The sequence below is a fragment of the Carassius auratus genome, chromosome 29, assembly GCF_003368295.1.
Source record: "Carassius auratus strain Wakin chromosome 29, ASM336829v1, whole genome shotgun sequence".
In the NCBI taxonomy this organism is placed as follows: domain Eukaryota; kingdom Metazoa; phylum Chordata; class Actinopteri; order Cypriniformes; family Cyprinidae; genus Carassius; species Carassius auratus.
In genome coordinates, this window is record NC_039271.1 from 949,380 (window position 1) to 965,033 (window position 15,654).

Consider the following 15,654-nt stretch of genomic DNA (forward strand, 5'->3'; position numbering starts at 1 on the left):
TAGTAATCAGCTGGACAAAATATATAACACTAGACTAGTGGTTTTTGGATATTTTACAAAAATCTTACAAATTGTACCTTTAAATTATTACTGTGTTGATAATTCCAGTAACTGAGAAAAACTGGAATTAAAACGAATTATATTAATATATTTTTTAATTTAGAAAGAAAAATGTGTTTAACTGTCCTGAAACATCATGCTAAACGAGTATAAATATTAGTAAACAAAGTGTTGATATTTACAGAAATAAAGTTATTTTCTTTTGATTTGGTGGTGAAATATGACCTGGACATCTATAAATTCATGATAAGTAAATATTTTTAAATACTATATACTATAAGTATATTTTTCTATTTCAAAATGTAATCTTTTTATCCATAGATACGGTGTGGTGAGTTTGAGACCACACTGAAATTTGGGATTCAAAAATCAAATATAAACCTGAAGATAGAAGATGTGTTAGGATCTCCAAAAATAAAATATGTAAAACAAAGAAACACGACAGAACAGGAATAAAAATGTCATATTGAGTGTGGTTGTCATTAATACAAAAGCTGGACTTATTTACTTGCTTAAAAAAAAAAAAGCAATTAACTAATGTCAATGTACAACCATATGCTAAGAATTTAAGAAAACAATGCTGGGATGCACTGTGAAAAATGTGAATGATTTTAATTAAGCCATTAATGCTGTGTACACGCACAAGTTCAGACTTCAAGGGAGAAAATATTCTCTTAGGCCTCTGAAGTGCCAGATACATCCCTTGGTTTCCACTGCGTCAGTTACGGTAGGACCATTAGAGCATTTGTCATTTAAACTTCTCCCAGTGAAGCCCTTAATGAACTGAGAGCCACAGCTCCAGTCCAGCAGTTCATCTAATCCAGGAGAGTCTCTATGGATGCCTTCACCTACAGCAACAAAACCAGAGGCTGTTCTCTTGTGGGACAGAGTAGACATATTCATCCTCGGTTATAATGTCCTCATCCATCCGTCCAATTTTTTAATTGGCTACAGTCCTCTCTAGTGCATTCTAATCTAGAGGACAGGAAGTTCTCCCTATAGAACTCAGAGATGGTTCCTGGATCAGTTAAGGACATCATCAGCAGGTGCATTTCAAAATTTGAGGGGAAATAAAATCATGCTTTTATGACAATTTATATACAATATGATTAATTATATACCATATAATGCAATATTTTTGCAAATAAGTCTTTGTTATAGGTGTTATAAGCAACAAACCAAACTAATCAACTATGTGGATAATCATTACATTACAAATTTTAGTTTGAAAGACAAATCTACAAGTCTGTACTTAACGGCATTAATGAGGAAAAGAACAACATTTCCATTGTGAATGGCATACTCAAATTAAAAATGATGGAATATAAATATAACACTTAATTTAAAGTTCTTAGCTGTATCTGTAAAAACAATATATTTAAAGTTTGTCTAAAATGCATTTATATATAAATATTGAAGTATTTTCACAGCGTAGGGAGATCAAGTTGATTACGTTACTGGCAGTGCTTCATTAGAATGGGCGGAGCTAAATATCTCTTGGCATGATTTGCTCATGTGACTCTTTGATTGGTGGAATTTTCATAGGTAATGTAGTTTTTAATGACAAATTTCCCACAGTAATTTAGATGGATGCAACAAAAGCACATGCAATAATCTCGATTAACAATCTCATAGCTCACAGCAGGCCCGTCTTTAACGTATATTTAACGTTATTGTTAAAAATCTATTTCCTTATAGAGAAATTGCATGGAGTTTTTACTTCTGGAACTAGACTGTTGTGTTCTATAGGTGCTATAGATCTTCCCTGGGAGATTTTTCCAAATTAAAACTTCCACAAAATCAAAGCTTAGTGGCTTCTCATCCATGTCTACTAGCTTTGAGTTTGTCATATAAATGTTGTACTCTGAAACAAACTTTTAGCAGATATCTGCACTTAAAATGTACATTTTTAGTTTTTAATTAACATTTGTCTTCTGAGAAATTGAAAAAAAAAATGTTGATGACTCATCCTGCACCTAAATTTTCACAAAATTGCCATTCTTTATGGCTGTGATGGTCCTATAACAATCTAGGAAACACATCTACTCATTTATTATTTTAAAGCTAAAAAAACACTTATCATCACCTAAAATATATCATCTTTATCCAGGTTTAAGTATTGTTAAAAATCAAGTTCTCTTTCAATTTCCACTAGCGTAACCCAACGGTGGGGATATATTGTTGAAGGAATGAGAATCTCAAGGTTAGCTTTTGTTTGCATTTGAGTTGAAAAGCAAGATGTTACAAGCAAAAGAAACACATGGCCACCAAGACACCGGGGGTTCAAATTCTTGACCTTGACAGCCTACTCCTACTCTGCAGAAGAGAAAACAGACACGGCCTGCAGTGTGACCATGTTTTTATCTTGTCACGTTTTTTGTGCCAAAGGCCTTCATGATGAATTCATGGCCTAATTTAATCTGCAAGTACTAAACACTACAGCTTAGAGCAGCCAGAGAGTGATTCAGTGTTTCACTGAGTGGGAAAAAGAGCTCAATTCATTTGAAAACTCTGTAATCTGGCCATGCTTTTTTTCACTAGTACATAAAGAATTTAATGGTGAAGTGTGCCATTTTGATGCTAATATTTAGGTTAGAAATTCTGTATTTGTTTTATTTTTAGTTTGAATTGCAAGATGATTTTTGGGCAGTACAAGCATATTGGCTATGCTTCAGTTTGGAGATAATTCTCTGTTTTTAAACCATGTAATAGATCTGATTCAGTGCCATATTTTGGCACTGCGAGTGTAAACAGCACTTGCAATAGAAAGGCAGTTTTCTTTCCATCCAAGCTCAGAGATCAAAGTAAGCCATTTGTTTCGTGGCCACTGGGCAACTTCCATTCAGCCATCCACAGACTAATCACTAGGCAGCCATCTGACAGATTACAGCCCTTCTGGACGTGGCGGTCACAGCCAAACCCACAGGGAACTCTGGCTAATCTGAAATGCCCTGTGAGCATATGTGTAAAGTCAGTCGATCCAGAGCTCTGAGTTTGCTCTTGTTTTATTCTATCTTTTCCTGTCTGTTTATAGTCTGTCGGTTGTATTACCCATCAATCATCCCACAACAGGGTGTTGATGTGGTGCATTCTGCCATTCAGTTGTCTGTTGAGGATGTGGTGCATGAGTGTGGATAATTGCGAGTCAAAATGGTGCAATTGCTAAAACTGCCAGGACAAAGAACTCACAGTTTGTGATTAATATTAAAGGGATTAACAAACTCGTGCTACATAAATGGCCTCAAATTTACATTTTTAGTAGGCAGTTTTGACTTGTTGGTGATGTAAATAAACTGCATTGTTCAGGTTTCTATAAACAACTTTAAAAAGACCAAGGTCTTTAATACATGTTTATGCAGACAAGTCCATCTGGTAAAAAGAGGGTTATGGTTGTAAATAAGGATTTGAATAATGTGAATATTATGACGGGATGCTTGACTTCTGATAATGTCACATTTATTTACCACTTTCTCACGTTGTGTCAGTTTTCACCTAAATACAAAACCCTAAAGCAAGGTCCCATTTGCAATATTAATAGACTTTTTTTGTCTGTTTGTTTCAGGTAGAAGTAGTCTCTCCAAAAACTGGGTACCAATTCTCATCCTATAACCTGTGTTGTGTCATGTACAAAAATGAAATATTTTCAACCCAGGCTTACTGGAAATACGTGTTGTATCTACGTTTTTGCAAAACTCCAAAAACACCCATAATTTGTTATTCCTTTTCACACAAATTATGAGTACAGGGCAGATTATCAATAAAGAAAAACCTGTTTTTACAATACTGTGTCCCGACTTCATTTTGCTTTAACCATAGCACATGATTGGAAACTAATACATTGTGATGTTTGCATCACATAACCAATTCCATATGTACGGCTTTTCTAACATAGTAAACTTACTTGCTAGCTAACCTGGTACATCATTGCAATTGTGATGTGAAGCACGAAGTCACAATAATAACTGCTTTTGTTAACACTAGGTTAGAATCAGGCGGCAAGGAAGTCGACCGGAAGTTGAAGTCGGCCGCGAGCTTCCATCTTGTAGCAGAACTTCACTTGCGTTAGCATCCCATTGACTACCATTAATTTTGGCATCACTTTGACAGCGAATAACTTTACATCTGAGGCGTTTAAAGACTCCATTTGTCCATTATTTAATTCTAAAGATAAAAGGCAATGTATAAAGGGCTCCATTACCTTCTATGTTACATTATGGCCCCGTATAAACAGTTTTTGTAAAAATAGGCTAATGATTGCGTCATAACCACTCGTCTCTCTGTCACACAGTAAAGAAATTACCATACAGACAGGAGGAGAAGCTCGCAGGCAATTAACTTAATATGGCGTACTGGCGTTACATTTTAAAATACTATACAAAATAATTAATCAGAATACTTACTCCTGCTCACTCACGCCAAAGAACTCCCCGCTCAAGCTCGCCGTCTCTGCAATATTAACGATGGCATTTTGCACGCACAGCTACTAGAACATTTAAATCTGTCAGACAGTTTGCTGACGTCGTCAAGCTTCGTTTGAGTCTGCGCGTCAGAAACAGAAGTGCTAAAAATTGCTAAAAATGGGCTTCACTTGTCTCAATTGAGTTCCAATGAGGTCGCTGTGTCCATTTCTTTTACTGTCTATGGTTAGAATTATGGTAGGTTTTAGTGTGGGTGGTAGGTTATTTTAAAACACGAGCATTATTACCTTTTAGCGATCCTCACCAGATATATTTACTTTTTTGCGTAAAATTTTCCACTCACTGAAACTTCAATTTGTTTCAAACAATGTAATTTTGCTCAAGTTGTCACAAGCACATATTTCCCATGAGCCTGGGATTAAATAATCGTATAATTAAGACTTTTTATTTTAAGCCGGCATTAAAATTAAAATGTACCCTATTTGCTTTTGTGTAAATGATCATGGTGTTAAGAAAGATACATCCCTCTTGCATATCAAGCCCATTTTTCATATAGAGACCAGTTTTCACAATCCAATTAATGGACAAAAAGTCCATCTTTTTCCATTGAATATCTTGTTTACAACACATTACAGAAGTGAAATATGTCATAAATTCTCGTCCATGTTCACTTCTCCCTCTGCTCTGTCAATATGTGATTACATGTACTGTTATTTGGTGCATCTCAGCTCCTTGACTGCTGAATGAAAGAGGTCAACAAAAGATCAGTCTCTACCTGTCAGAATGGCTATTGATGGTTCACCTACCACGGAGGAAAAGGTCTCTCAACTTTTGAAAGAAAACATAATGATCATGGATGTCAAAATGCCAAATCACAGTTGAAAGATTCCTCAACTGCTCCCTCGGCTCCTCTGGTGTGTGCTGTAATGATGTTCTTGTTCATGTCAGGCCCAGATGGTTTGCATGATGACACCATTTCCAATTTCCATTTATTATTGCCTAGACACATGGAAATGTCTTCTCTAGAGGAGATTAAATCACCAGTGTGCAGAAAGCCTAATGCTGTGTTGTGGTGGACACATTCAAAGTCCACTAAGTAGAATAAATACAATGAAAGTTGATGCTGAAGCAGTTTAAATGTAAGTACAGAGATGATACACATTGCTCCATCCCACCTTAATAGTGTCTGATTACAGCAGTGACAGTTAATTACACTTAACAATTCATTTCCTCTGCGTATCCCACTCTGGGGTAAAGACTAAATTACCGCTTAGGATGTTAGTATGTCATTACAGGTCCTGTTTTTAGCAGGGTCCCAAGACAACAATCATCAAGCTATCAACTAACGTTTTGCATAAGAAACAGCTTCAGTAAAGTATGTGGCTTTAAAGAATATGAGCTGTCAATTATTAAAATACTTTTGTCTGCCACTATAATATAATATAGTTTAATCTTCATTGGGGGCTTTTCTCAGTTAAAGATGTACCATTATATGTGATTTTTGATCAATTAAGAATATTTATCAAATTTAAAAAAAAGTGTAAGGTTAAATTAATGTTATTTAAATAAAATACAATTTGATCTGATTTATGTGATTACTTATTTTACTTAATGTGTTTTGATTAAAAGAACTACCTTTTAATTAAATAAAAAATAATTTAATTAAAATAACTATTTAATCGTAAAATGTCGAGTGATATTAGTGATAAATTTGATTGATCAGCATCTCATTTAAATAAATTAATTACATTGAATAATTTATATTCAATACATACATTTAACAAAAAATATTGATATATGTGATTAAGTGCATGATGTGTGTTTAATTGTAATTAAATAAATGAATACATTTTTAATTGACTGACCCTAATAATAGTAGCTTTATAAAATCTTTTTTCTTCTTCTTCTTCTTGTCTTTTGCTTTTTAAATCCATGACTCTCATGGCTCTCTGAAGCACTAAGCATTTTCCTATTGAGTGCACTGAGAACTGGAGGATTTGGAAACCAAGATCATAATTTGCCTATTTTGGGCACCTTTACACATCACGGCAGATTATTTCCTGTCATGTTCATTGACAGCTTCCTGCTGCTCATTTTTGGTGCTTCCTTCTGATCTTATGAAATCCCTAAGCTGCTGAAGTTATTGAACCAAGCCGTCTTCATCCAAAGCCGAAACACCAAAACCATTCCCAGTTTTGAGCTGTATATGCCGTCCATCTGTAAAAACAAGTGATTTTGGCTTTTGTGGAGTCTCGTCTTTTGCTTTCATATTCCGTATAATAGAAGTTGCATCGTCTTTTGTGACTTTCTTGCTTGTATAGTCGGTTTCCTAGTGTGTTGACTGACAAGTACAAATGAGTGTTGTGTATATCCCACAGCCTTCTGAAGTTTTGTTGATGTCACTCGCGAGCAGATGAGCATTATGAAAGTGCAGGAAATGTTCTTACCTCCCTTTGTTCAATTTCACACACTTTATGAAATGTCAGGTCTCGGTTTTCATCCGAGTGAGACACAAGCAAAAACAACACAAGCTGCCCGTGATGCTGGAGTGTTACCTGTTCTGTTGCTTCTAGACATCACAACAAAACACCAGTGGCCGTTTGAGACATGAGACAACTTGGGATTCTTTTTGGCCCTTTTTTGACAGTGTTACCCAGTTTCAGACACAATAGTTTTCCAGACAGCACTAAAGTAGAGTAATTTACTTCTGATGTCCACTAATGGAGAGTTCTTGATCTCCTGACCTCTCCTGGCATCCCCAAAATCAATATGGCACTCAATGGAGTACATTTAGGGTTCTCTCGCCACAGGAAAGGACTTTATCTGATTGTTTGATTTGTTGGTTCAGCTGTGTAAGCCATAATAAGAACAATTAAACATCTCAGCCTGACCTCAACTGAGAAATTGACCCTTCCACATCTTTCTTTATAGTATAGGTCAAATGACAGACTTATTGAACACACACTGGGAGAGGGTTCTGGGGTCTTTGGTCGATTTCTGATATCAAAAAGTACAGGGCAATTTACAGAATTTTAAGTTCACATGAACCAGATATTGAGCACAAAATATAAGCCACAAGAAATGTTTGGCACCTCCGAGATCTTTCATCTGTCGCACTCGACTGCACTGAGAGCTCTCTTTTTCCTGCAGATTTTTATGCATCCCTGCTTTCATAACCCGCCATGCTGAAGCTTTGGAAAATGAGGAAGAAGAGAGATGGAAGTGTAGAGACTGGTGGGTTTGGGGGTTAAAGGAGAGGTGTCTCTTCAGTCACCTGACAGAGGTTTATCTCCGCAGCGCATTGGAGGGTGACCACATGACAGTTTGAGGGCATGCTGTATCCTGCTTTTTTCATCTGTCCGTGATACACAGCAACTCCAAAGCACAGTCTCATCCCTTAAGAGGGTTTCAAACAAGCCAATACCCTCAAAGAAGAAGGCCTAATGGGTAGATTTACATGCTCTCCACTCAGTGTAAATTTTGTAAACTGTAGTGAAAGCCAGTGTCACAACTGTGGAAGTCAGACTGAAAGGAGAAGCTCTGTTGTTGTGTGGTTCACGCAGAAGAGCCATATTTAGACAAGTTTGTTGTATTGCATGCTTCGTCAAGTCCTGTTTTTAATGAAAATTTGTTCCCCAAGCTAAGCTTTAATTTACTTTTATTCAGCAAGGACACATTAAATGTATCAAAAGTGACAGTAAAGACATTACAATGTTACAGAATATTTTTATTTTAAATATGTGATTTGAATGTTCTGTTCATCAAAAATGATTGCCATAAAGATATTAAGAAGCACAATCATTTTTAACATTTATAATAATAACCACTGGAATAAACCAATTCAATCTGGCAAGATAAATGCAAAACAAATCTGTAGTAATTGATTACAATTAATTTAATTAAAATTAAACTATATTTAAATGATATATATATATATATATATATATATATATATATATATATATCAGTGTTGTAGTCGAGACCAGCTCATTCGAGTCCGAGTCCAGATCGAGTCCAGAGAGGGTCGAGTCCGAGTCAAGACCGAGTTCAGAAAGGGTCGAGTCCGAGTCAAGACCGAGTTCCGAAAGGGTCGAGTCCGAGTCGAGACCGAGACCAGAGAGATTGGGTCTGAGACAAGACCTAAAGAAATCTTCAAGAGTATGTAAAATGTTTGGTGGAAACAATAAAGGGTAAAAGGGCCACATAGTTTGTGGTGTAAAGTTAAATTTATTAGTATTAAGAATTGTAACTTGTCAATATTAAGTGCTCATTTTCACATAACATTGTTGTACCACTATACACATCCATATAACCTTTCTAGTACAAGTAACATTACTGTACCACTATACCTGTAAATGTTCAACTGTAACAGCTTTTACATAACTTTTAACCTTGAAGCTTAACTAATGACTGCTAATATCCTTACAATGTCTTGGATTATGTGCACTTTAGATGTTGTGAAGATTACAGATGGGCATAATTACTTTTCAAAAAAATAAGTGAAGAGACCATCCTGCTACCCAACCAAGCACGATGTGGTCTCATGATCAATCCACCCCGACTAAAAAACACTCTACTGCGCTGCTGCTGCTGTAGGTGACATAGAGGGAGACCGCCGACAGACCGGGCTCTTGTCTTCATGACAACAATATCAACTTTTTTTTTTTTTACACACCTACTGATAGGACACCGTCAACAGTATTGACGGCACAATAGATATGTTTGACAGGTGCAATATTTGAAAATCGTTCATTATTAATTTATTTTTTAAATTACATTTATATCTGAATTTATGACTTTCAAATATCAAAATGTCATGAATTAATGTGTATTTGTGTACAAAATGACATATAAACATATTTTCCTAGTATATTTTCCTGGAAACGCTTCCAACATGCACGCGTGTCGCGTGAAAAATAGGCGTCAGTTCTATTTCTAGCATGCACGGGTTTTCCGCGCGTCTCACGCAGGCAGTCTGCAAGATCTAACCTGTTAACATGGGAGCCGAATTAAAAACAGACACGCCACGTAGCTGAGACGCTTGCGCCACACATCCAGTGTGTCGCTGGCCTAACGTCTCACGTCAAAAGAAAATCACCAGTCATTGGATGTCTCAAACATACATCAATTTAAATAAACATTAACATAAGGAATAATCATGAAATATTTTGATTGGGACTCAAGTGGACTCGGGCATAAGTCCGATTCCTAATATGTTCGAGTCCGAGTCAATACCGAGTCAAAATGCACACGAGTCCATGACAAGACCGAGACCATTAAAATACGGTCTCGAGACCGAGTCCAAGACCGAGTCCGAGTCTCGAGTACTCAACACTGATATATATATATATATATATATATATATATATATATATATATATATATATATATATATATATATATATATATATATATATATATATATATGTATGTATGTATATATACAGGAGCTGGTCATATAATTAGAATATCATCAAAAATAATTAGAATATCATCAAAAAATCATGGTTTTGTGACAGAGCCCTGATACTCTCCTCTTGTCATTGTTTTTATGTGTTTGTGTCCAATTCAAGCACATGGCTTGCGATTGGTTTGCTGGCCATGTGTTTTTTGTTTTTTGTGAGCACATGGCTTTTGTCTTTGTTCCATGTGCCATGTGCTCTCGTCAATTGTCTTGACCCCACCCATCTTGTTACCTGATTATTGATCTAATTTTCCCCACATGTGTTCCCTCGTTACCCTCCTCATTAGCTCCCTATTTATTGTCCTTGTGTTTGCAGTCTGGTGGCTAGTTCGTCGTCTAATATTCGTCTGTGTATATTGTGCCTTGCCTTGCCTTGCCTTGCCTTGCCTTGCCTTGCCTTGCCTTGCCTTGCCTTGCCTTGCCTTGCCTTGCCTTGCCTTGCCATGCCAGTCAAGTTTTGTCTGTTTTCCCCTACGGGGTAGTTTTTGTTTGTTTATTTTATTATTATTACCATTAAAGAGCCCATCTCTCCGCATCATTGAGTCCTCGCCTCATCCCTCTACCCAAACATTGACAGTACGAACTAGCCCGTATGAGGACTCAGCGGAAGAAGGGATTGCACCGTCCACCAGCCTCCACCCTCTCCAGCCCCCACTACCAGCATATGCTCCAGTTTAAGACTTTGATCTCTCTTCATCAACAAGGGACTGGTGTGAGGGATTTTGCCCTGGAGTTCAGTGGTACTGCAGAGGGATTGGAGTTTAATGACGCAGCCCTCAAGGACCTCTTCAATTATGCCCTTGATGAGCCTCTCAGCTGGTGGAGAATGAGGGGGCTGGACCACCTGTCGTTTGGGGAATTTGTGGAGTTTGTGGCACGTTCCCCAGCTAAGGAGGCTGCAGTGCTGCCTGTGGTGCCCGACAAAGCTGCAGATCCACCGGTGGTGGATGAAGGAGCTGCAGTACCCCCTGAGGCGACTTGCGACACTGCAGAACCCCTAGAGGTGGCCGAAGAGACTGCAGCACCTCACTCTCGTAGATGGAGGAGGGGTAAGAAGAGGAATGGCTCTACCCCGCCACTCCCAGAGGAGCCTGATGAGGCTGCAGCGCCCCCAGAGGAGCCTGATGAGGCTGCAGCGCCCCCAGAGGAGCCTGATGAGGCTGCAGCGCCCCCAGAGGAGCCTGAGGCTGCAGCGCCCCACTCTCCGAGACGGAGGAGGAGAAGAAAAGCTTCCTCCATCCCACATGGCCTGGAGGCCATTCAGGAGCCCACTGCTGGCCTGGAGGCCATCCCAGTCACGCCCAAGCTCCTCGCCCTGGCGGCCCCGCCCAAGCTCCTCGCCCTGGCGGCCCCGCCCAAGCTCCTCGCCCTGCCGGCCCCGCCCAAGCTCCTCGCCCTGCCGGCGCTGCCCTTCCTATCTGTCGGGGACCCTGTTTGGCTGGAGGCCTCCTGGTCTCACCTTCTGGCTCCGCCCTGGTGGTCTGCCGGGGTTCCTGTTAGGCCGGAGCCTCGCTGGTCCGTCCCTCCGGCTCCGCCCTGGTGGTCTGCCGGGGTTCCTGTTTGGCCGGAGCCTCGCTGGTCCGTCCCTCCGGCCCCGCCCTGGTGGTCTGCCGGGGTTCCTGTTAGGCCGGATCCTCGCTGGTCCGTCCCTCCTGGTCCCGCCCTGGTGGTCTGCTGGGGTTCCTGTTAGGCCGGAGCCTCGCTGGTCCGTCCCTCCGGCTCCGCCCTGGTGGTCTGCCGGGGTTCCTGTTAGGCCAGATCCTCGCTGGCTCATCTCTCCGGCTCCGCCCTGGCCCACTGCTGGGACTCCTGGACTGCCTGAGTTTCCTTGGTTCAACCCTCCCGCCCCTCCCTGGTCTCTTTTAATAACTGCTTGGGTTTTTTCTGTTGCTTGACTGGGCTCCCTTCCCTCCCTCCCCTATTTTGTCTGTGTTTTGATTTCCATGTCTTGTGTTCTGTGGCGTACCGGGCTTGTGTTGCCATGCCTGTGCTGTCATGTTCCTGTCTTGTTTTTGGGTGTTCCTCGTTAGGGACACCAGGTGGCGTCCCTTTTGAGGGGGGCTAGTGTCAGGGTTCTGTCACTTCAGTCTAGTGGTATTCATGGTTTTGTGACAGAGCCCTGATACTCTCCTCTTGTCATTGTTTTTATGTGTTTGTGTCCAATTCAAGCACATGGCTTGCGATTGGTTTGCTGGCCATGTGTTTTTTGTTTTTTGTGAGCACATGGCTTTTGTCTTTGTTCCATGTGCTCTCGTCAATTGTCTTGACCCCACCCATCTTGTTACCTGATTATTGATCTAATTTTCCCCACATGTGTTCCCTCGTCTAATATTCGTCTGTGTATATTGTGCCTTGTCTTGCCTAGCCTAGCCTTGCCCTGCCTTGCCTTGCCAGTCAAGTTTTGTCTGTTTTCCCCTACGGGGTAGTTTTTGTTTGTTTATTTTATTATTATTACCATTAAAGAGCCCATCTCTCCGCATCATTGAGTCCTCGCCTCATCCCTCTACCCAAACCTTGACAAAAATAGTTATTTCACTAATTCCATTCAAAAGGTGAAACTTGTATATTATATACATTCATTACACACAGACTGATATATTTCAAATGTTTATTTCTTTTAATTTTGATGATTATAACTGACAACTAAGGAAAATCCCAAATTTAGTATCTCAGAAAATTAGAATATTGTGAAAAGGTTCAATATTGAAGACACCTGGTGCCACACTCTAATCCGCTAATTAACTCAACCCATATGTAAAGGCCTTTAAATGGTCTCTCAGTCTAGTTCTGTAGGCTACACAATCATTGGGAAGACTGGGGACTTGACAGTTTTTCAAAAGATGACCACTGAAACCTTGCACAAGGAGGGCAAGACACAAAAGGTCATTGCAAAAGAGGCTGGCTGTTCACAGAGTTCTGTGTCCAAGCACATTAACAGAGAGGCGAAGGGAAGGAAAAGATGTGGTAGAAAAAAGTGTACAAGCAATAGAAATAACCGCATCCTGGAGAGGATTGTGAAATAAAACCCATTCAAAAATGTGGGGGAGATACACAAAGAGTGGACTGCAGCTGGAGTCAGTGCTTCAAGAAGTGTTTCAGAAGCATCTAAAGCCAAAAAGGACTGGACTGCTGCTGAGTGGTCCAAAGTTATGTTCTCTGTTGAAAGTAAATTTTGCATTTGGATTTATAAATAACATGTATCTCAAATATTTAATAAACAATCAAGGGATTGCATATCTAAAATATTCTGAATAATGGGCTTTACAGTTTTTGTGAGCTTTCTGCAGGTCAGATTGCACACTAATGGCCCACTCTCTGTATTAGCACATTTTTTCCACCACTTCTCTATAATAAGCATGTTCATAATTTCCTTTCATGGGGAGGGTGGGAAGTGAGCAAAAGTGGGTCAACAAGGTACATCTGACTTTGAGATATGTACCCTACTTCTTCCTTTCACAAACCAACAACAAATCACCTCATCTATAACTTAAAATCTACAGAGAGCTTGTCTGAAAGAAATAAATGAAATAGAAACATGTTGCATTACCACGGCTTGACCTTAGCAAGTTCCTATGTCTGAGTAAATGAGTTCACTAGGTCAGGGATGATTACAGTTTGTACGGTTTACAAAGTGCTTATCTCAGCACTAAAGGATAAACTATACACTGATTCATACTATAAATGTAACTTAGTCAAGCTAGCAGACATATTAATGCTTTAGTTGTTTAAAGCAAGGAATGTTGAGGTCCCACTGTATAATTATGAATGAATGTTACTCACGCAGAGAGTGCCACTCGTCCTGACGTATGGTCTTGGTGATGTTGTAAGAGAGATTCTTGGGTATTGTGGCCGAGGAGTAGTGGTACTTAATATAGGAACATCTTGCAATGGACCCTGTAAGTAGAGAAGGATGAAAAAAAAAGTACTTGTAAAATAAGATTTGTTCATGTATGAACAGACAAATCAGAAATTGTGTTTATAAAGATGTTAAAGGAGTAATTCACCCAAAAGTGAAAGTTACAGTTTACTCACCCTCAGGTCATCCAAGATGTAGATGAGTTTGTTTATTTGAAGATATTTGATATTTGAACATATTTGAAGAAATTTTGCATTAGATCGCTTGCTCACCACTGGATCTTATGCACTGAATGGGTGCCGTCAGAATGAGAACCAAACAGCTGATAAATACACAGTAATCCACAAAAAAAATTGACATGGCTCCAGCCCACTAGTTAACATCTCGTGAAGTCAAAAACCAAGTGTTTGAAAGAAACAAATCCATCAACTAAGTGTTTTAATTTTAAACATTTGCTTCTGGTCCTAATACAAGAGTAATGCTTCTTTTAGTGAAAAAGTCCATCCCATATTGTCCCCTTACATGAAAATCCAGTGATCTATTTATTTTTTTATGTTTTACCCTTATAAACAATGCTCAATCTGTGCATATTTCTCCCCTGATTCAGATTAAACAACTTTTCCAATGGAAAATCTTTTTTTTTTTTTTTTTTTTTTTTTTTTGGATAGAGGACTCATAAACAGTAATTTAAAATGAAGCAATGGTTTAAAATTGACTATATTTAATGATGAATTTGTTGCAGCTTTTTGCTTTGCAAGCCATAAATTGATGAAGTAGAGAGTAATGTGGATTACTTGATTATCCAATGTTTTTATCAGCTGTTTGAACTCTCATTCTGACGGCACCCATTCACTGCTTAGGATCCATTGGTGAGCAAGTGATGTAATGCTAAATTTCTCCATATCTGGTCTGATGAAGAAACAAATTAATCTACATCTTGGATGGCCTGAGGGTAAGCAGATTTTCAGCAAATTTCATTTTGGGTGAACTATTCTTTTAAGTGAATGCTAACAAATGTAATGACAAACCATCAGTCAGCATATTGCATTGACAATTAGAACGACAATAGTGCATGTTTTATCTTTTTATATGTATATTCCACCACACTCTCCTGCTAGAGGTTTCCATTTCACTGTATTTAGCATGATCAGAAGAGTACAAATCTTCACCTCTTTGATTTTATCTTTCTTTCTCTTTCAGAAAGTACAGATCTCGGTTTTTTTTTTAGCATCCCAGGAGGCTTTCTCAACATTTACAGAGTCGTGCGATTGTGTTTCTCTTTGTTTCTAATCAAACGGTGGTTTCCTGTAGCTCTTGTCACATTTGAAATCCCTGTTCTGCAGTGTATTTTGAGGCTTTCTGGACGACTTGTACAGCGTACCTCTCAAGCTTTGGGGAATGAGATATGTGACATAGTGTCTGAAATGATTGCATTTGAGAGCACTGTGAAATGCGTTTGTGAATGATATGGCCTTTAGAACGAGGCCTGCACACATTGTCCCCTTTAGACAGGATTTATGTGCTCATGTGTCTTCAGAGCTCATGCACATGCACTGATCAGCAGTGAAAAAGGGCTGACAAAGATAATGGTACATATTTCTGTGTCCTAATGGGTACACGCCAGCAATCATTCCAGCTTGCACTATTGTCCAGGATATCATTTCCTGTTGATTATGAAACTCTGCAGATAGAAAATTGCAACCTGTATCATCCAGAAAAAAAGAATTATAGTCCCAGTGCCTGAATCTGTCTTCCGGGGACCGCTAGACCAGCTAAAATCTATGTTGTGTTACCAGGGGAAGATCTAGTGTCACATTGATTAACAAATCATTAGTGTCACAAGTTGAAAATGGATA

General features: G+C 39.0%; 1 protein-coding gene across 2 annotated transcripts in view; it reads right to left on the reverse strand.

Annotated features, from left to right (window-relative positions):
• LOC113047801 (transmembrane protein 178B) overlaps window positions 1–15,654 on the reverse strand; it is an 82,013-nt gene that overhangs the window by 29,498 nt on the left and 36,861 nt on the right. For both annotated transcript variants that reach the window (XM_026209099.1, XM_026209098.1), the window contains one exon: window positions 13,723–13,836. In XM_026209099.1, the coding sequence (XP_026064884.1) occupies window positions 13,723–13,836 (114 nt within the window). The remainder of the gene's footprint in view (window positions 1–13,722; window positions 13,837–15,654) is intronic.